At 53.4% G+C, this 20,327-nt stretch overlaps 1 protein-coding gene across 1 annotated transcript in view; it reads right to left on the bottom strand.

The window, feature by feature from the left end:
• LOC137306783 (RNA-binding protein 10-like) overlaps positions 1 to 20,327 on the bottom strand; it is a 68,855-nt gene that overhangs the window by 22,126 nt on the left and 26,402 nt on the right. The window contains exons 6-14 of the mRNA XM_067976163.1: positions 20,019 to 20,092; positions 13,156 to 13,242; positions 12,489 to 12,549; positions 11,676 to 11,840; positions 10,445 to 10,605; positions 6,128 to 6,225; positions 4,938 to 5,025; positions 3,112 to 3,228; positions 1,947 to 2,067 (exon numbers count right to left, since the gene is read on the bottom strand). Coding sequence (XP_067832264.1) covers positions 1,947 to 2,067; positions 3,112 to 3,228; positions 4,938 to 5,025; positions 6,128 to 6,225; positions 10,445 to 10,605; positions 11,676 to 11,840; positions 12,489 to 12,549; positions 13,156 to 13,242; positions 20,019 to 20,092 — 972 coding nt within the window. The remainder of the gene's footprint in view (positions 1 to 1,946; positions 2,068 to 3,111; positions 3,229 to 4,937; positions 5,026 to 6,127; positions 6,226 to 10,444; positions 10,606 to 11,675; positions 11,841 to 12,488; positions 12,550 to 13,155; positions 13,243 to 20,018; positions 20,093 to 20,327) is intronic.

Genomic DNA, 20,327 nt, shown 5'->3' with positions numbered 1-20,327 from the left:
CAGGGTTAGATACAGAGTAAAGCTCCCTCTACACTGTCCCATCAAACACTCCCAGGGCAGGTACAGGGTTAGATACAGAGTAAAGCTCCCTCTACACTGTCCCATCAAACACTCCCAGGGCAGGTACAGGGATAGATACAGAGTAAAGCTCCCTCTACACTGTCCCATCAAACACTCCCAGGGCAGGTACAGGGTTAGATACAGAGTAAAGCTCCCTCTACACTGTCCCATCAATCACTCCCAGGGCAGGTACAGCACGGGTTAGATACAGAGTAAAGCTCCCTCTACACTGTCCCATCAAACACTCCCAGGGCAGGTACAGGGTTAGATACAGAGTAAAGCTCCCTCTACACTGTCCCATCAAACACTCCCAGGGCAGGTACAGGGTTAGATACAGAGTAAAGCTCCCTCTACACTGGCCCGTCAAACACCACCCCACCTCCCAAATTGCACAGCAGCAAAAACGAGCCACACGTCTCAGAGAAAGAAATAAACCAAGAAGTTTGAGTCAGTAACTGGTGGATCTTTCTTGGTCTTGGAAAGCAAGGACTAAGTGAGCTCTCAGTCTGCATAATAATGTTTTTGTTTATTCCTTCTGGCGCTGTGGGCATCGCTGGCAAGGCCGGCATTTATTGCCCATCCCTAGTTGCCCCTTGAGAAGGTGGTGGTGAGCCGCCTTCTTGAACCGCTGCGGTCCGTGTGGTGACGGTTCTCCCACAGTGCTGTTAGGGAGTTCCAGGATTTTGACCCAGCGACGATGAAGGAACGGTGTGTGTGTGTGAGAGAGACTCGGACGTGATGGTGCTCCCATCCACCTGCTGCTCTTGTCTGGTCGGTACCGACATGGGGATCTGCTGCGCCCGGAGGTAATAAAGCTCCTTCTAGTGGTAGAGAAGGCTGCGACTGTCCAAGGATGGTGATGCCCAAATAAGGAGTGTGAGATTAATCAGAGCATTGAACAGTGAAGGGAAATGAGACTTTCTGTTTCTGTGCAGATGTTTCTACCTCATTATGTTTAATCACGTTTACACTGCATTTCAATATGTAACCACAAACTTTTAGCCCAATCATTTATTTAGCATGTTAACCAGACAAATGTGTCGGTGGTTTGGTCAAACAAAGGATGTGCGATTTAAACTTAATCCTGGTGACCTTCAGCAGCTCGAACCATTTAATCATTAACGTGCTCCCGGATACCTCGCTAATGCATTCCCAAGCATACGGTTTCTTTGTTAAGTTTCGTGAACGTAAAAGAAGTCTTGTTGGTCTGGGAAAAGACAGGCAGCCCTCCCCAAAAGAGACAGAGGCGTGCCAGCAGGTGCAAGCACGGCCGTGACAACACCGTAACTCTCAGAGGCCCGCGCGCGGAATGGCTATGCGCTTCGCAGCTGTACGGAAACTGCAGGGTCTGCAAGGAAGTCGAACAGAGAACAGGTTAAGGGTCTCCTACCTGGGAGGTGGTAACCCGCGGGCCTGTGAACATCACCAGACCCAGGGCCCAGAGTTGGCAGGCCCCACGCCACCGGCCCACTCTAACTAAAGATAGGGGAAAGTAACCTGTACGGGTTAATGCCTGTCGATTATCAGGTATCATTTCTACTATAAAAGGTGAGCCCAAAACTCTTGCTTGTTGTGAAGGAACAGCGTGACTGAGGTGCAACAGACCGGGACAACCACGCTAACGCCAGAATACAATTGTCCTGAACACCACCCGGGTGAGCTTCGCCTCCGCTGTTCAGAATAAATTGCTGCTTCAAGTACCGTGTGTACTTGACTTTTCTTATTTCAAATAAAGTACTCAAACGTTACCAATTGGTTGGCGTCAGGCTTTCCTCGATTGTAGGGATTCCCACAGGCTCACTGCCGTGAGGCCCAGGCTAGGCCGTTTGCGTGGCCTCCGAGGGGATTCTTACAGCGGTGCGTTAAAGCCAACGGGCGCGACTGACCTGTGGTGGTCGGTGGGGCCTCGTACGTCGTTGGAGGGGCCGAGTGCCCGCTGCCCTTCTGTTGCTGGTCGGAGCCTCGCTGGTAATCCTGGGAATACTGGCCTGTCTGAGCGCTGTATCCCTGCACGGGTAAAACAAGACGTTAGCATCAGGATGGGACCGACTCCTAGGGAAGGGGGGGGGTGGGGGGGGGAAAAGGGTGAGGAAAGGGGTTAGAAGCGATCTCGATGGGTGATCAAAGACTCCATAGGGTAGGTCGAGAGAAATTATTTCCTCTGGTGGGGGGAGTCCAGAATAAGGGGGCTTAACCTTAAAATTAGAGCCAGGCCGTTCAGGGGTGATGTCAGGAAGCACTTCTTCGCACAAAGGGGAGTGGGAATCTGGAACTCTTCCCCCCCCAAAAAAGCTGTGGATGCTGGGGGTCAATTGGAACTTTCAAGACTGAGATCGATAGATTTTTGTTGGGTAAGGGTATCGAGGGATACGGAGCAAAGGCAGGTAAATGGAATTGAGGAACAGTCATGAACAAGTCGAGAGGCGGAGCAGGCCCGAGGGGCTGAATAACCTCCCTCCTGTTCCTGTCCACCAGGCCCGAGGGGCTGAATGGCCTCCCTCCTGTTCCTGTCCACCAGGCCCGAGGGGCTGAATGGCCTCCCTCCTGTTCCTGTCCACCAGGCCCGAGGGGCTGAATGGCCTCCCTCCTGTTCCTGTCCACCAGGCCCGAGGGGCTGAATGGCCTCCCTCCTGTTCCTGTCCACCAGGCCCGAGGGGCTGAATGGCCTCCCTCCTGTTCCTGTCCACCAGGCCCGAGGGGCTGAATGGCCTCCCTCCTGTTCCTGTCCACCAGGCCCGAGGGGCTGAATGGCCTCCCTCCTGTTCCTGTCCACCAGGCCCGAGGGGCTGAATGGCCTCCCTCCTGTTCCTGTCCACCAGGCCCGAGGGGCTGAATAACCTCCCTCCTGTTCCTGTCCACCAGGCCCGAGGGGCTGAATGGCCTCCCTCCTGTTCCTCCAGAAGAGACTTTTTCGCCCATCGGTCTGTGCTGGATTTAAACCCGGGTCGGAGAGGTGAGCGGCCAGTGGCTGACCCGCTGTGCCATCCAACTCCCAACGCTGAAGCAGATCAGCAACCTCCTGGAGCAGCACCTCAGCAGCCAGTTACTGACCTGGTTGTACTGCCGCTGGTATCCGTCGTCCTGCCCACTCTGGTGGTGATAGTAGGAATAGTCTCCTTGTTGGCCATCCTGGTTTAACCATGTGCCTTGGTTATCGGAATCTGAACTCTGCGGAAGGGGAAAGGTCAGAGTGTACCACTCATTACTGCCAACAGTTCAAATTGCCCAGAAAATTGATTTTTTTATAAAGCCTTCAACACAGTAACTTGCAGCAAAATTGGCAGAGCTGTCTCTTTCAAGATGCCCCTTGTCCTCGTACAAAGGCACCCCCTCATGTTCTGGGGGGCCGGGTTATACAGCGTCCGGAGCCTCACCCAATCGCGCAGGCTGAGCTGTCTGTTTCGCTTATTATTCCATTTGTTCGTCTAGACTAGGCTCCCAAATTATGGACAGATCTATGCTGCTGACACACGGCCAACAGGACCGGCTGGAATCGCATCTCTTGGTTTGGGTAAGACTTTCAGCCCGTGTACAGGGATTACAGGTTGGCATCACACCCAACGCACTGCCCAGTGAGAGGAGGGGTCCATTCGTCGTCAGTCTGGGCTGGAAACCCATTCCTGGAGCTGGAAGCTCAGACGACATCAGGTGGATCAACCCCCCACTTCACTCCCCGTACCCTGCGATTCTCCCCCCTTCACTCCCCGTGCCCTGCGATTCTCCCCCCTTCACTCCCCGTACCCTGCGATTCTCCCCCCTTCACTCCCCGTGCCCTGCGATTCTCCCCCCTTCACTCCCCGTACCCTGCGATTCTCCCCCCCTCACTCCCCGTGCCCTGCGATTCTCCCCCCCTTCACTCCCCGTTCCCTGCGATTCTCCCCCCTTCACTCCCCGTGCCCTGCGATTCTCCCCCCCTCACTCCCCGTACCCTGCGATTCTCCCCCCTTCACTCCCTGTGCCCTGCGATTCTCCCCCTTCACTCCCTGTGCCCTGCGATTCTCCCCCCTCACTCCCCGTACCCTGCGATTCTCCCCCCTTCACTCCCCGTACCCTGCGATTCTCTCCCCTTCACTCCCCGTACCCTGCGATTCTCCCCCCTTCCCTCCCCATACCCTGCGATTCTCCCTTCACTCCCCGCGCCCTGCGATTCTCCCCCCTCACTCCCCATACCCTGCGATTCTCCCCCCTTCACTCCCCGTACCCTGCGATTCTCTCCCCTTCACTCCCCGTACCCTGCGATTCTCCCCCCTTCCCTCCCCGTACCCTGCGATTCTCCCCCCTTCACTCCCCGTGCCCTGCGATTCTCTCCCCTTCACTCCCCGTGCCCTGCGATTCTCCCCCCTTCACTCCCCGGACCCTGCGATTCTCCCCCTCTCGTTCCCCGGACCCTGCGATTCTCCCTCCTTCACTCCCCATACCCTGCGATTCTCCCCCCTTCACTCCCCGTACCCTGCGATTCTCCCCTCACTCCCCGTACCCTGCGATTCTCCCCCCTTCACTCCCCGTACCCTGCGATTCTCCCCCCTTCCCTCCCCGTACCCTGCGATTCTTCCCCCTTCACTCCCCGTGCCCTGCGATTCTCCCCCCTTCACTCCCCGTGCCCTGCGATTCTCCCCCCTTCACTCCCCGTGCCCTGCGATTCTCCCCCCCTTGACTCCCCGGACCCTGCGATTCTCCCCCTCTCGTTCCCCGGACCCTGCGATTCTCCCCCCTTCACTCCCCGTACCCTGCGATTCTCCCCCTCTCGTTCCCCGGACCCTGCGATTCTCCCCCCTTCACTCCCCGTACCCTGCGATTCTCCCCCCTTCACTCCCCGTACCCTGCGATTCTCCCCCCTTCACTCCCCGTACCCTGCGATACTCCCCCCCCTCACTCACCTGGTTGACCGCCCACTGCGCTGCTGCAATCGCTGTGCTGGCCACGGAAGCAGCGCTTGCTCGACTCCCATCCGTTAGGACCACGTCCCTGGGGGGTGGGGAGGAAAGAGGATTTCAGAGCGAGGGAACTCTCCGCACAGAGATTAGCGAGTCATCGGAGTCCCGCAGGGCCTCCTGCAGCGTCACTTATTTCCGGGTTCAGTATAGACAAGCAGAATCAATCTCAATTAACACAACTTTTTTCTTTTCGTTCCTCAAGCATCAGCAGCCCTCGTGTAAACCTTAAGGTGCCAGCCTTGGCACTGTGGTAGCACACTCGTCTCTCAGCAGGTCGTGGGTTCAAACCCCACCCCGTTCCCACATTCTCACATCTGAGAGGTTTGAGCCGGCACAGAGGGAGCGCCGCACCGTCGGAGGGGCTGTCTTTTGGACGTGACATTGAACCGAGGCCCCGTCTGCCCTCTGACGTTGATGTAAAAGATCCCACAGCCACTGTTTCGAAGCAGAGCGGGGGAGTTCTCCCAATATTTATCCCTCAACCAACATCACTATAAACAGACGGTCTGGTCATTATCACGTTGATGTTTGTGGGATCTTGCTGTGCGCAGATTGGCTGCCACGTTTCCCACATTACAGCAGTGACCACCCTTCAAAAGTACTTCACTGGCTGTAAAGCGCTTTGGGGCGACCTGAGGTGGTGAAAGGCGCTGGAGAAATGCAAATCCTTCTTCTTTCTGAACCGATTGTGAGTGGGCTACTCGATGAGGCGTGGGTAAAGGAATCACAAGCAAGCCCTGACCCTGTACGAAAACGACACACATACCCACACGCACGTTCCAGCAGAGACCCCTGGATAGTAATCGGGAGCCAGAAAAGAGGCCGATTTACCCCCTCCCCGGGATAGATCCTGGGAGCTCCCCTGCTCTGTGGGGCTCGATACTATACCGGGCGCTGCGTGGAGCCATCGAGGGAGCTTCTTCACACGCTTTCTAAGAGGGGGACACAGGTCGTTGATCTCGCTGTGTGCAAATGGGCCGCCGCTTTTCCCACATTACAACACTGACCACACTTCAAAAAGTACTTCACTGGCTGTAAAGCGCTTTGGGACGGCCTGAGGTGGTGAAAGGTGCTGTGGAGATGCAAGGCTTTGTTTCTATGTATAATTAGCGTCCCCAGTGCAGAGTACGTACCTCTTGGTGCCCTTTGCGAACTCGACGTTGATGGTTTTGCCGTCGATGTTGAGGGGCGGCTGCAGCGACTGCAGGATCTGGAGCAGCTGGGAGGCTTCCTTCAAGCAGAAAGGGAACAATCTCAGCAGCGGTTCCGACCAAACTCAAAACTTCAGGAAAAAGGATGCCGTCCCTCTCCAGAGCAACAATGGAGGAAAGCTTGCTCGTGGAAACAGGAGGAGGCCATTCAGCCCCTCGAGCCTGTTCCGCCCTTCAAACTGATCGGGGCTGATCTGTACCTCAATCCCATTTACCCGCCTTTACTCCATATCCCTCGATACCCTCACCCAACAAAAATCTATCGATCTCGGCCTTGAAAGCCCCAATTGACCTCCAGCATCCCCAGCCTTTTGGTGGAGAGAGTTCCAGATTTCCACTCCCCTTTGTGTGAAAAAGTGCTTCCTGATTCCAATCCTAAATGGCCTGGCTCTAATTTTAAGATTGTGTTCCCTTGTTCCTGATTCCCTCCACCACAGGAAACAGTTTCTCCGTGTAACTCCCCTCTGAGGCTAGAGACCAGCGGACGAAGGTTTGGCGAGCTCACCGACTGTCCTCCCTCCGCTATTTTAACAAAGATGCGAATTTGTTTATTTTGTAGGACTTTGTTGAAATCGTCTGTGACAGTCGAGCAGTGCGATGGGCTGTAAAGTCAATGCACGTGGCTGCAGAGCCATGTTCTCTATCCCTACTGCACACTGCTGCAGAGCAGTAGGGATAGAGGACATGGGGTGTCAGCTGTGGCACAGCGGGTCTCACCCCCGCCTCTGAGTCAGAAGGTCATGGCTTCGAGGCCCCACTTCAGGCCGACACTCCCAGTGCAGTACTGAGGGAGTGCTGTACAGTCAGAGGTACCGTCTTTCGGATGGAATGTTAAACCGAGGCCCCGTCTGCCCCCCCTCAGTTGGGCGTAAAAGATCCCACGACCACTATTTCGGAGAGCAAGGGGGTTCTCCCTGGTGTCCTGGGGCCAATATTTGTCCCTCAACTAACATCACTAAAACAAATGATCTGGTTATTATCACACTGCTGCATGTGGGATCTTGCTGTGCGCAAATTGGTTGCCGCGTTTCATACATTACAACAGTGACCACACTTCAAAAGTACTTCATTGGCTGTGAAGTGCTTTGGGACGTCCAGAAGTGGTGAAAGGCGCCGTGAAAATGCAAATCTTTTGTTTTTTTTTTAAAAACAGCAATTGCTAGACGGAAAAAGACCAAGATCCATCTCGTCCTCCTTCTTAGCATAACATAGAAACACAGAAAATAGGAGCAAGAGTAGGCCATTCAGCCCTTCGGGCCTGCTCCACCATTCAAAACGATCATGGCTGATCGTCTAACTCAGTACCCTGTTCCCGCTTTTTCCCCTTATCCCTTTAGCATTAAGAAATATATCTATCTCCTTATTGAATACATCTAATGACTTGGCCTCCACTGCCTTCTGTGGTAGAGAATTTCACAGTTTCACCACCCTCTGAGTGAAGAAATTCCTCCTCATCTCGGTTCTAAATGGCATACCCCGTATCCTGAGACTGTGACCCCCTGGTTCTGGACTCCCCAGCCATCGGGAACATCCTCCCTGCATCTAGTCTGTCTAGTCCTGTTAGAATTTTATATGTTTCGATGAGATCACCTCTCATTCTTCTAAACTCGAGTGAATATAGGCCTAGTCGACCCAATCTCTCCTCATACGTCAGTCCTGCCATCCCAGGAATCAGTCTGGTAAACCTTCGTTGCACTCCCTCCATGGCAAGGACATCCGTCCTCAGATAAGCATCCTGGTAGTCGTCCGATACAACGATAACGGCAGTTGTTGATTAATCAGAGCAATCGATTTCTTATCAATTGGTCCACAACAGACCCAGACGTGAGGGGAGGAAAACCCTGAGTGGGGGAGAGCTTTGGGAACCATCGGTCCAAAGTCACCTGTCCCTCCCAGAAATGCTACACTTACTTACCACGTGCCATGTCTCAAATTACGCAGACACTGGGTTCCAAAATCTTATCTAATTTGCAACTGAATGATTCAATACTATCTGCTACCACTGTCTCCCGAGGGAGCCGTTTCCAGGGGTCCTGAGTGACTGGCCACTAGTGCAGCCTTGGTCCCTCTTCACATCAGTGAGCCCCTCACAGGCCGGCGACAGAGCCCGGGACCTACAGTCTCCGTGGCTCAGTGCCCTGCTGGGCCGTGCATCCAACCCAGGGTGGTCTGGTGTTCCTACCTTGGCCGAGAAGCCCATGCCGATCTGTTGCGAAACGGGGAAGGCCATCGAGCCGAGCAGTTTCAACGGGCTCGAGAGGTGTGATCCCGGAAGGAGGACATTGAGGATCTGGCACAGGGTGAGGAGACGGGGTTAAGCTCCCCGCAAAAAAACGACAGGCTCTTGGAGCATTTGTCTCCACAAACCTCCTTGCGCACACAGGATGGTTCCACCAGAGGCAAAGCTGAAGATCGCCCAGGCCTCCCTCCCTCCCTCCCTCTCTCTCTCGTGTACTTTCTTCAGACCAATTATAAAGCAGCATCGAAAGAGCGAATCAAACCAGAAAACAAATCAGGTGCTGACGGACCTACTGTGCCTTTCCCGCTTTTATTTCAGATTTCTCACCTTCTATCACAGCTTTCGTTTCTACCACTGACTTTGGCACAGGCCAAAGAGTAGGTTACCTGCCTACTCTCTGCATTGGAAATAGTGCATAGGAAACCTGAACAGAGAGGGAGCTTGACTGTATCTAACCCTGTACCTGCCCTGGGAGTGTTTGATGGGACAGTGTAGAGGGAGCTTTACTCTGTATCTAACCCTGTACATGCCCTGGGAGTGTTTGATGGGACAGTGTAGAGGGAGCTTTACTCTGTATCTAACCCTGTACCTGCCCTGGGAGTGTTTGATGGGACAGTGTAGAGGGAGTTTTACTCTGTATCTAACCCTGTACATGCCCTGGGAGTGTTTGATGGGACAGTGTAGAGGGAGCTTTACTCTGTATCTAACCCTGTACCTGCCCTGGGAGTGTTTGATGGGACAGTGTAGAGGGAGTTTTACTCTGTATCTAACCCTGTACCTGCCCTGGGAGTGTTTGATGGGACAGTGTAGAGGGAGCTTTACTCTGTATCTGACCCTGTACCTGCCCTGAGAGTGTTTGATGGGACAGTGTAGAGGGAGCTTTACTCTGTATCTAACCCTGTACCTGCCCTGGAAGAGTTTGATGGGACAGTGTAGAGGGAGCTTTACTCTGTATCTAACCCTGTACCTGCCCTGGGAGTGTTTGATGGGACAGAGTAGAGGGAGCTTTACTCTGTATCTAACCCTGTACCTGCCCTGGGAGTGTTTGATGGGACAGAGTAGAGGGAGCTTTACTCTGTATCTAACCCTGTACCTGCCCTGGGAGTGTTTGATGGGACAGTGTAGAGGGAGCTTTACTCTGTATCTAACCCTGTACCTGCCCTGGGAGTGTTTGATGGGACAGTGTAGAGGGAGCTTTACTCTATATCTAACCCTGTACCTGCCCTGGGAGTGTTTGATGGGACAGTGTAGAGGGAGCTTTACTCTGTATCTAACCCGTGCTGTACCTGCCCGGGGAGTGTTTGATGGGACAGTGTTGAGGGAGCTTTACTCTGTATCTAACCCTGTACCTGCCCTGGAAGAGTTTGATGGGACAGTGTAGAGGGAGCTTTACTCTGTATCTAACCCTGTACATGCCCTGGGAGTGTTTGATGGGACAGTGTAGAGGGAGCTTTACTCTGTATCTAACCCTGTACCTGCCCTGGGAGTGTTTGATGGGACAGAGTAGAGGGAGCTTTACTCTGTATCTAACCCTGTACCTGCCCTGGGAGTGTTTGATGGGACAGTGTAGAGGGAGCTTTACTCTGTATCTAACCCTGTACCTGCCCTGGGAGTGTTTGATGGGACAGTGTAGAGGGAGCTTTACTCTATATCTAACCCTGTACCTGCCCTGGGAGTGTTTGATGGGACAGTGTAGAGGGAGCTTTACTCTGTATCTAACCCGTGCTGTACCTGCCCGGGGAGTGTTTGATGGGACAGTGTAGAGGGAGCTTTACTCTGTATCTAACCCTGTACCTGCCCTGGGAGAGTTTGATGGGACAGTGTAGAGGGAGCTTTACTCTGTATCTAACCCGTGCTGTACCTGCCCTGGGAGTCTTTGATCCTGAAACCGGATGCCTGAAATTGAAACTGTTTCATTGCCCAGTGATAACATTATCTTGATGAGCACAAAGTTCACGTTTACAAAAAGTTCTTAAACAAACAAGTGGCACAGGACTCACCACAATGGTCGAGAGCTGGATGAAAGCGAATCCTCTGTTCAGCTGGGTCTGCTTGTCTTTGATCAGCCGCACATTGGAGGGAGACAGCACAGCATAGGGTGTCAACGCGTTCAGGATCACATCCAGAGTGGTGTGTGGGTTCAGGTTCCGCAGGATTACAGCTGAGATAGGTTGAAAACCAAAAAGGGTCAGGACTCGCAGCTGAACGGAGCAAGCAGGGTGACCGTTACTCTCATACAGACAGAGTAAAGCGACAGTAGGAAGGGGTGGCCACAGGGGGTCCACAAAGGTGACTAACTCCCTCACAGGGACAGACCTGGACCCACCAGTACTGTACCCCAGTGTTATAGTGACAGACCTGGACCCCCCAGTACTGTACCCCAGTGTTATACAGTGACAGACCTGGACCCCCCAGTACTGTACCCCAGTGTTATACAGTGACAGACCTGGACCCACCAGTACTGTACCCCAGTGTTATACAGTGACAGACCCGGACCCCCCAGTACTGTACCCCAGTGTTATACAGTGACAGACCTGGACCCACCAGTACTGTACCCCAGTGTTATACAGAGACAGACCCGGACCCACCAGTACTGTACCCCAGTGTTATACAGTGACAGACCTGGACCCACCAGTACTGTACCCCAGTGTTATACAGAGACAGACCCGGACCCACCAGTACTGTACCCCAGTGTCATACAGTGACAGACCTGGACCCACCAGTACTGTACCCCAGTGTTATACAGTGACAGACCCGGACCCACCAGTACTGTACCCCAGTGTTATACAGTGACAGACCTGGACCCACCAGTACTGTACCCCAGTGTTATACAGTGACGGACCTGGACCCACCAGTACTGTACCCCAGTGTTATACAGTGACAGACCTGGACCCACCAGTACTGTACCCCAGTGTTATACAGTGACAGACCTGGACCCCCCAGTACTGTACCCCAGGGTTATACAGGGACAGACCTGGACCCACCAGTACTGTACCCCAGTGTTATACAGTGACAGACCTGGACCCCCCAGTACTGTACCCCAGTGTTATACAGGGACAGACCTGGACCCACCAGTACTGTACCCCAGTGTTATACAGTGACAGACCTAACACAACCCAAGCGAGGAAGGACAGACTGTTGAACTGTACGGCTAGGGGGCACGGGTTCTCATTCGAGTGGGCACAGCACGTCCAATAACACACCCACCCGGCGAGCTTCACCCGAACTTACTGTCGTTAGCGTTCTCGTTGAGCTGCTGGTGTTGGCTGTGTAGCAGGTGCTGGTGCTGAAGCTGTGGGGGCTGGAAGGGCTGGGGTAGTTTGAGCAGTGGTTGAGGACCCTCTGGGAGGGGCAGCTGGTGCTCCTTCCTGCCGGACACGAGGCGCAGCTCGCCTTCTGCAAACGGGACAGCGAGTTAGATTACAACTGAAGTTCAACGTCGAGACATCCTAACTGCAGGCGCACAAGATCGTCCCCTCATCTTGTGCAACTCAGACTTAGTTACAAAAATCTCACGAGGATAAAATCCGTAAGCAAACGCACAGGTACAATTTTAATTTATATTTTAAAATGCTCTCCTTTTAGGCACTGAATCGTGCTGGGCTATGGGTCCCGCAGGTGCCTTACGATGCCTCCCGCAAGCGGTCATCACGTGTGAGCCCAGACGGTGAGCGCTGGTGGGATATTTGACTGGGGAGGGCATCACAGCCGAGCCCAATCCTGTCCTCATTCCCGACAGCCGCACCTTTTTCCAGCAGGAGTCACTGGGCGGAGGTCAGGTACAGGAATCCTGGCGGACCGTCTCCCTCCTTAAACCAAGGGAACGCTCAAAGCCAATTGTAAGCTCCTCTATCCCCCACCGCGGGTGGGGGTGCAACATCGCATCTTCCTGGTCTGTATGTCTCAGAAGTGCTCCGGGACATCCATTCACCTCCCAGGGAACGATCCAAGCTCACAATTCTTTTTGTGTTTTAAATCAATTAAAAAGTCATGTTAATGATCAGCCAGCATAGCTCAACACAGACACGTTTCAGCTGCACTCACCTGACTTGGGGACCCCACACTTGAAGCATTTCTCACGCCGTTTAAAATTCTGCACACCACACTGCGAGCAAAATGAAAAACAATTTAAAACACACCGATAGCAGGGGGGGGTGCGGGGATAGTGGGACTAATTGGGTCGCTCTTTAAAAGAGCTGGCACAGGCACGATGGGCCGAATGGCCTCCTTCCGTGCTGTGAGATTCTAACACTTGCAGAGCACCTCGGTTTAATGGCCCCTCCGACAGCGCGGCGCTCCCTCAGCACTGACCCTCCGACAGCGCGGCGCTCCCTCAGCACTGACCCTCCGACAGCGCGGCGCTCCCTCAGCACTGACCCTCCGTCAGCGCGGCGCTCCCTCAGCACTGACCCTCCGTCAGCGCGGCGCTCCCTCAGCACTGACCCTCCGTCAGCGCGGCGCTCCCTCAGCACTGACCCTCCGTCAGCGCGGCGCTCCCTCAGCACTGACCCTCCGTCAGCGCGGCGCTCCCTCAGCACTGACCCTCCGACAGCGCGGCACTGGAGGAGTGTGGGCCTAGCTAATGGGGCTCGTGTCTCTGGAGCTGGGGGCTCAAACCCACGACCTCTGACTCGGAGGTGGAGAGTGCATGCCCTGACCACGCCTCGGCCGACACACCGCAGTGCGATGCGTGAGCCACACACCACGTTACCTTGTTACACAGCCAGTCCTCGTTTGCCTTGGGCTTCGGGTCGCTGTAGTACATGGAGACTTGCTGGCCGAGAATAGCAAGGGAGTGCTGCAAGAAACACAGGAGTGACAAAATGAGTTCCTCCTTCAGAGCCAAGGATTCCCACTTCATGCCTCATCAGTGAACAAACCCTTCTGCAGAGAGAAAAAAAAAGGACGACAGATCGGAGAACAACAAAAAAAAATAATAAAACAAAACCAAATTAAGAAAATAAAAAGTCTGAACCTCTCAACTGTGGAACAAATACACCTGGCCCTGAGCCGACCAAACTCTCACCTTCTAAAAAAAAACCTGCGACTTGGTTTTGGAAACGATTTGCTCAAGCTGGGAGAGGCGACAGGAGAGACGACCCTGCCTCCACTGAGAGGCAACAACATTTTATTCCGAAAATTAACGGGAGCAGGAAGAATTAAACAGACAGCAATGCTCTTTCCAGACGAGAAATGGCACTCGGGGGAGAGTTTAGAAAACAAGCGCGCACACACACACGCACATACAGGCAAACGTTGCAGTACATATCCCCCTCTCACTGTGTTCTGCAACCCTTTCAGGGTGGGAGGGGGGGTGGGAAATCAGTGAAGGCCAAAGCCAGCCAGACCGTAACAACCAGGGAACAAGTGAAGAGAAGGCAGACAGCAAACTCACGGCCAGCGGCTCGAAAACAGGACCGCAAGCCCTGGGTTGGAAGCTGCGGGCTGTTTCGGAGGCCGAGCGCCACCCAGAGTGAGACCGCTCCCATCGAAGAGCGCGAGGCGCGGCGTCTTTCGACGAAGATCCAGCGCGCGGGGAGCCGCGCGCTAAGGGGCTGCCTTCCCGTGCTGACGTGTCGCTTCAGCCACTGCCCTGCGGAATTTGAGGGGCTCGAAACGCGCGGTCGCAAAGCGAGCGACTCTGGCCGTCTGGCACCGTCGGGTACGACCCCCCCTACTTCCCGCACCCCACCCCCCTCCAACGCAACGCGGCGAAGCAGCTTCCGACCCAGAAATGACTCCTGCCGCTGCCGTGCACTGGAAACCAATCAGAAGCCTGAGGAGACAACGACAAACTGGGTAGAGAGAGAGAGAAAGAAAGAGAGAGAGAAAAGCACGCAAAGATCAGACCAGTACAGCCCCTATCACAGCCCCGGTCGGTGCAAGTCCACCTCAAAGACTGACCTCAAAGCTCTCTCCTTTAGAACAGCCATTAGGCGCTGGTCCTGCAACAGCAGACAACATGCACGCGACCAGATCACTGGACACTATCAGGGTGAGTCGCAGTAGGATTATACCTGCACAGGCCTCTTTTCCTCTCCTGTCACGAAGACTCTCGTATCGTTCGGCAGGCCAAGCGCGATCACAGGCAAGCGAGTGCCAATCGGGCTATTCGACTGCGGGAGCATCGCAGCCGAACCCGATCTCCGCTCTCCGCTCTCAGCCGAAGTCAACGCACTTTCAGCAGGAGTCGTCACTGGGTGACAGGGAGGGATGAGAGGAGCCCTGGTTCATCTCCCCCCGCCCCCACCCCCTCCCCAGGGCACTGAGACCAATCGTGGGACCCCCCCACCCCGCCGGCCCACCTGAGATTAGCTCACTGAGCAGGTAACTGGGGAACAAACGCCACACGGTTCCCCCTTTTTTTTGGGAGGTGGAGATAATCGTACTGCAACCACACCCCCATCGACATCGTTTCAGAATAAATCTCTCAGCTGCTCGCCTCTTACAAAACGATGGGCTCTTTCCTCCAACATCACAACAATCTAAAACCATTTGAAAACAAAAAGACCACTGCCACAGCAACAACTGAATCGAGGGTTGTTCATCCACCAGGATAAGCAGGGAATCACCACTCACTGGGTCTGCAACCGCCCGGTTTATATATAGAATAACAGATACCCGGAGTGAGTAACAGGCTGGAATCTAATCGAGGGGTTCGGGGGGTTTATATATGGAATAACAGATACCCGGGAGTGAGTTACAGGCTGGAATCTAATCGAGGGGTTCGGGGGGTTTATATATAGAATAACAGATACCCGGGAGTGAGTTACAGGCTGGAATCTAATCGAGGGGTTCGGGGGGTTTATATATAGAATAACAGATACCCGGGAGTGAGTTACAGGCTGGAATCTAATCGAGGGGTTCGGGGGCGTTTATATATAGAATAACAGATACCAGGGAGTGAGTTACAGGCTGAAATCTAATCGAGGGGTTCGGGGGGGGTTTATATATAGAATAACAGATACCCGGGAGTGAGTTACAGACTGGAATCTAATCGAGGGGTTCGGGGGGTTTATATATAGAATAACAGATACCCGGGAGTGAGTTACAGGCTGAAATCTAATCGAGGGGTTCGGGGGGGGGGTTTATATATAGAATAACAGATACCCGGGAGTGAGTTACAGACTGGAATCTAATCGAGGGGTTCGGGGGGTTTATATATAGAATAACAGATACCCGGGAGTGAGTTACAGGCTGGAATCTCATCGAGGGGTTCCGGGGGTTTATATTTGGAATAACAGATACCCGGGAGTGAGTTACAGGCTGGAATCTAATCGAGGAGTTCCGGGGGTTTATATATCGAATAACAGATACCCGGGAGTGAGTTACAGACTGGAATCTAATCGAAGGGTTCGGGGGGTTTATATATAGAATAACAGATACCCGGGAGTGAGTTACAGACTGGAATCTAATCGAGGGGTTCGGGAGGTTTATATATAGAATAACAGATACCCGGGAGTGAGTTACAGACTGGAATCTAATCGAGGGGTTCGGGGGGTTTATATATAGAATAACAGATACCCGGGAGTGAGTTACAGGCTGGAATCTAATCGAGGGGATCGGGGGGGGTTTATATATAGAATAACAGATACCCGGGAATGAGTTACAGGCTGGAATCTAATCGAGGGGATCGGGGGGGGGTTTATATATAGAATAACAGATACCCGGGAGCGAGTTACAGGCTGGAATCTAATCGAGGGGTTCAGAGTGGGGAGAGTGGAACCTGCACAGAAATCTGGTGGGAGGGTGAACGGCCAGGGAGGGGTCTGAGCGGTTAACGACAAACCGGAAGAGGGGCACCCCGGCATTCCGAGTGAATCAGCATTCCCTGCAATCGGACAAACGCAGTCCACAAAGCCCTTGACATCAAATCTTACAGCACAGCTTTAGCTAGCAGCTCTACATCAGATCAGGAGAGAGTAACAAACACCTCCTAACGACTACAACATGGTGGAACGGTATTGTCACTATTCTTGTTTCATTTCTGACACAACGAAGCAGGAAGTTAGAAGGGCCTCTGTCGAACACTGGGAAGGGACGGATCCCACTGAATGTGATGCCACCGACATTCAAAAAAACCACATCATTCCCCGGTTCTCCCCTTCCCCTCCTGAACCTGGACACTGGCCGGGTGCCTGACCACCGAGTCCCATCCAGTCTTCACCCGAAATCCCCACACAGGTGCACTTTGCAGAGGGAGTCGCTGAACGGTGATCAGGAGCAGGAGCCCTGGCTGATTCTCCCACCTCCCTAACCAGAGATGGAACCTGGGACCATCGCAGTCGGTGTGGTTCAGCACCTAAATGGGCAGCGGATTACCCCGAGTCACTGGGACCACCCAATGTTACCTTTCTAAAATCACCACGGAACGTTTTTTTTGTCATTCGTTCATGGGATGTGGGTGTCGCTGGCAAGGCCAGCATTTATTGCCCATCCCTAATCACAGAACTCCTGATCAGAGAACCAAGATGACCTAACAAGTGCTTTGGGTGTGTGCATTCAAGGCTGTGGGGAGATATTTACCTCCGGGGAGCTGGTCAGACCTCTTTCCCCCACACCAGGACAGCACAGCCGCCTCTCGGAGAGAGTCTTACAAACAACCATCACCTCCCCCTCCTCCCTCTGAAGCAAACATCTGCAGTGCACTGTATCAAAAGGCCCTTCTTCCTTCCTGCTAAGGCTTCTGTACCAGCCTACAGCAGTCAACTGGTGAGTCAACTGGTGAGTCCACCTCGCTCAAAACACTTCCAACATAATGAAACCAGAAGTAGCACCTTTTTTTTTTAATATATAAAATCGCTGCATCAATGTAGTTACGTTACAGGTCCATAAACACATCAGACAAGCTCCAGCGCCAGGAGTGTACGGCCAGACCTGTCAGTGCAACACAGCCCTCCACACACAAAAAAACTGGGAGGGATCTGAAATTTAATAATCCCGTCCCCCACCACCGCCCCCCCCCACGTTGGCTGGAATAAAGTGGAAATTCAGTTACAGGACCCACTCCAAAAGGGCTAGTAAAGTAACCTCTGATCGCGTGGCTCCGAAGAGCTCGACAGGATTAGAGAAGTCACAAGCACAGACCCTCGTGCTCTGTGCTGTCTACAGGGCCTCTGCGACACGGAGCAGTTTGAGGCATTTGCCCGGTGCCCTCTGTGTTGCACTGACGCACTTAACAACTTCCCTTGGTGCTGAGGCAATGGCGGCAGAAGTTATTCCAAATTGCCAACTCCACAATATCCTTCAAGAAACAGCATGGTCTCAATAGATAATAACTGCGACATTCTGCATAACCTTACCCTTAATGCATTTACTCCCAAATTCTTTACATGCTGTTTTATTTATCCACATACACACACACACAGATACATACTTCCGTTTGCTTTCAGTATGTTCTTCAATGAAGACAGAAAACCAGTTAATTGCCACAGCACTTGCGATAAAGCCGTTAACCTGGAGATCTCAGTCACTCAGGATGCAGGCGCACACTTTGAAAGGCCTACAGGTCCCGTTAGCTCAATCCCGCCTTGCTGCCAAGGCTCCTCACGCTCCGAACCACCTTTACACCGGGAGGGCACGGAGAGAAAGACGTGCAATCCTCCGCCCCGTGCCACACCACCAAGACCAGCACGGCACACACCAACGCCTGGCCAAGGGACCAGAAGCCAAGCTCCGGCCATGCCATTTCACCAATGCACCGTGCCCGAACCGCAGCACCAAGACTCCATACCAGAGAACGACGAGGACAAAATAACCGTCTCAAACCACGACCACTTAACCAGGCCGGCCTTTTGCTGCTGACAAAACCATTTTTAAAAAACGGGAATGCCCCACGTACATTCTTCAAACAAATAGGCAACAGCTACAGGTACCCTCGGGTGAGAGGAGTGGAAAACATGAGCGTCCCCCAGATTACGACTTGTACGGAGCGGAAGAATGACAAAAAATACTTCAGGAATACCAGAATTCACTCATTTTTAACAAGCGTTTCATTTCTTTTTTTTTTAAAAAAAGACATAAAACAGAATCAGACTGCAAACGTTGTCCACACTTTTCATATATATATATATATATACACACACATGTTAAAAAAAAACCAAAATATTTTCAGCAGCAAAAATAAAAGTTCCAGTGTGTATGTGTGTGTGTTTTTTTTTTCTGGCATATTACAATTCATTTGACATCTTAAAAGACACTGATGCCTGATCCACACGCACCTCCATCACCGCAGCGAGATGGTCAGCCTTCTGGAGCTACGCAGATCCACTAGTTCTGATGGGCGCGTTTTCTTTTAAATAAAGCGCGCGTGACCTTGACTGACCGCCCCCCCCGCCCCGGAGACGCTGTCCGAGACGCAGAATCAGCAGCGCACTTCAATGATCTGCCGTGGCGGTTCCCGATAACTTGGCAGCTCAGAGGCTGTATAACCTAATGCGCAATACCCCCTCCCACCCCACCAGACTCACTTGCAGCAGCGGGTCCCCGACGACCAAGCCCGCCACACCCCTCCCGAACCTCGCCTGCTCCACTTTTTTTCAGTCCTGTCTACGCTGAGTGAGTTGGCGCTACAATGGGCATCAGCACCCCTACTTTGGGAGGTGTTTTTTTTTTTTAAATTCGTTCATGGGATGTGGGCGTCGCTGGCGAGGCCGGCATTTATTGCCCGTCCCGAGATGTCCCTCGAGAAGGTGGTGGTGAGCCGCCTTCTTGAACCGCTGCAGTCCGTGTGGTGAAGGTTCTCCCACAGTGCTGTTAGGGAGTTCCAGGATTTTGACCCAGTGACGACGGAGGAACGGCCGATATATTTCCAAGTCGGGATGGTGTGTGACTTGGAGGGGAACGTGCAGGTGGTGTTGTTCCCGTGTGCCTGCTGACCTTGTCCTTCTAGGTGGTAGAGGTCGCGGGTTTGGGAGGTGCTGTTGAAGAAGCCTTGGCGAGTTGCTGCAGTGCGTCCTGTGGATGGTACACACTGCAGCCACAGTGCGCCGGTGGTGAAGGGAGTGAATGTTTAAGGTAAAGGGTGGGGCTGGGGGGGGGAAAGAGAGGGAAAAAAATGGGCAAGTGTGACGTGCCTGCGCTCAGCTCTCTCTCTCTCTCTCTCGAGCAGACAATTCGCAGCCTGGGCTCGAAACTTAAGAGAATGGCCCGACGAGTGGAGCTGGAACCTGGCGAGGGGGGGACGACAAACCCCAGCGAGAGGCAGCGCCTTCTGGGCGGAATGGATTTTGGGGGCAGCGGGGGTGGGGGCCGAGAAGGGGATTGGGAACTGATCACATAGAAAGCTCGAGGGAAGGAGGCATCAGCTCGAGATCGTACACGCCACAGTTAGAGAACGTTTAGCTGAGAGAATGTAAAAAAAAAGCGCGGCAACGGGGCAGCTCGCACCCTGGGGGGCAGGGTGCAGGTACGGCAGGCAGGAGCTAACCGGGCTATAACCCTGCATCGACCAAGGCAAGCGCAGCGCACAGGTGCGATCCGGGCTCAGGCCGACTCGCGCGCCCGTGTGAATCAGGCATTGGGGTCTCCCAACAACAGAGGCGGTACTTGTGTGTTCAAGTGCAGCAAAGCAACCTGATTGGCTTCCATCCATCTGGTAGCGTCCTGCAAGTGATTAAACTCCACGAAGGCGAAACCACGGCTTTGACCTGGAGACAGCATTCAAATACAGACGGAGTGTGTTAGTTCATCGCATCAAAGGAGCCCTTTACTCAGTAGAATCAGAAACCCTGTTTGCACGGGCAAGTTTTCGAGAAAAAATAAATTAAAATCGGTGCTCACCCACCCCGCCTCCACCTCCCTCCTTTCCGCCACATGCACCAACCCTCTGCACGGTCACAGCGGAGCGAGTTCGAAGCACAAGCAGGGTGGCAGCTCCAGACT

Source organism: Heptranchias perlo, chromosome 45 (assembly GCF_035084215.1).
Source record: "Heptranchias perlo isolate sHepPer1 chromosome 45, sHepPer1.hap1, whole genome shotgun sequence".
In the NCBI taxonomy this organism is placed as follows: domain Eukaryota; kingdom Metazoa; phylum Chordata; class Chondrichthyes; order Hexanchiformes; family Hexanchidae; genus Heptranchias; species Heptranchias perlo.
Note: the sequence above shows the minus strand (reverse complement) of the source record. Positions and strands in the feature narration are given on the sequence as shown.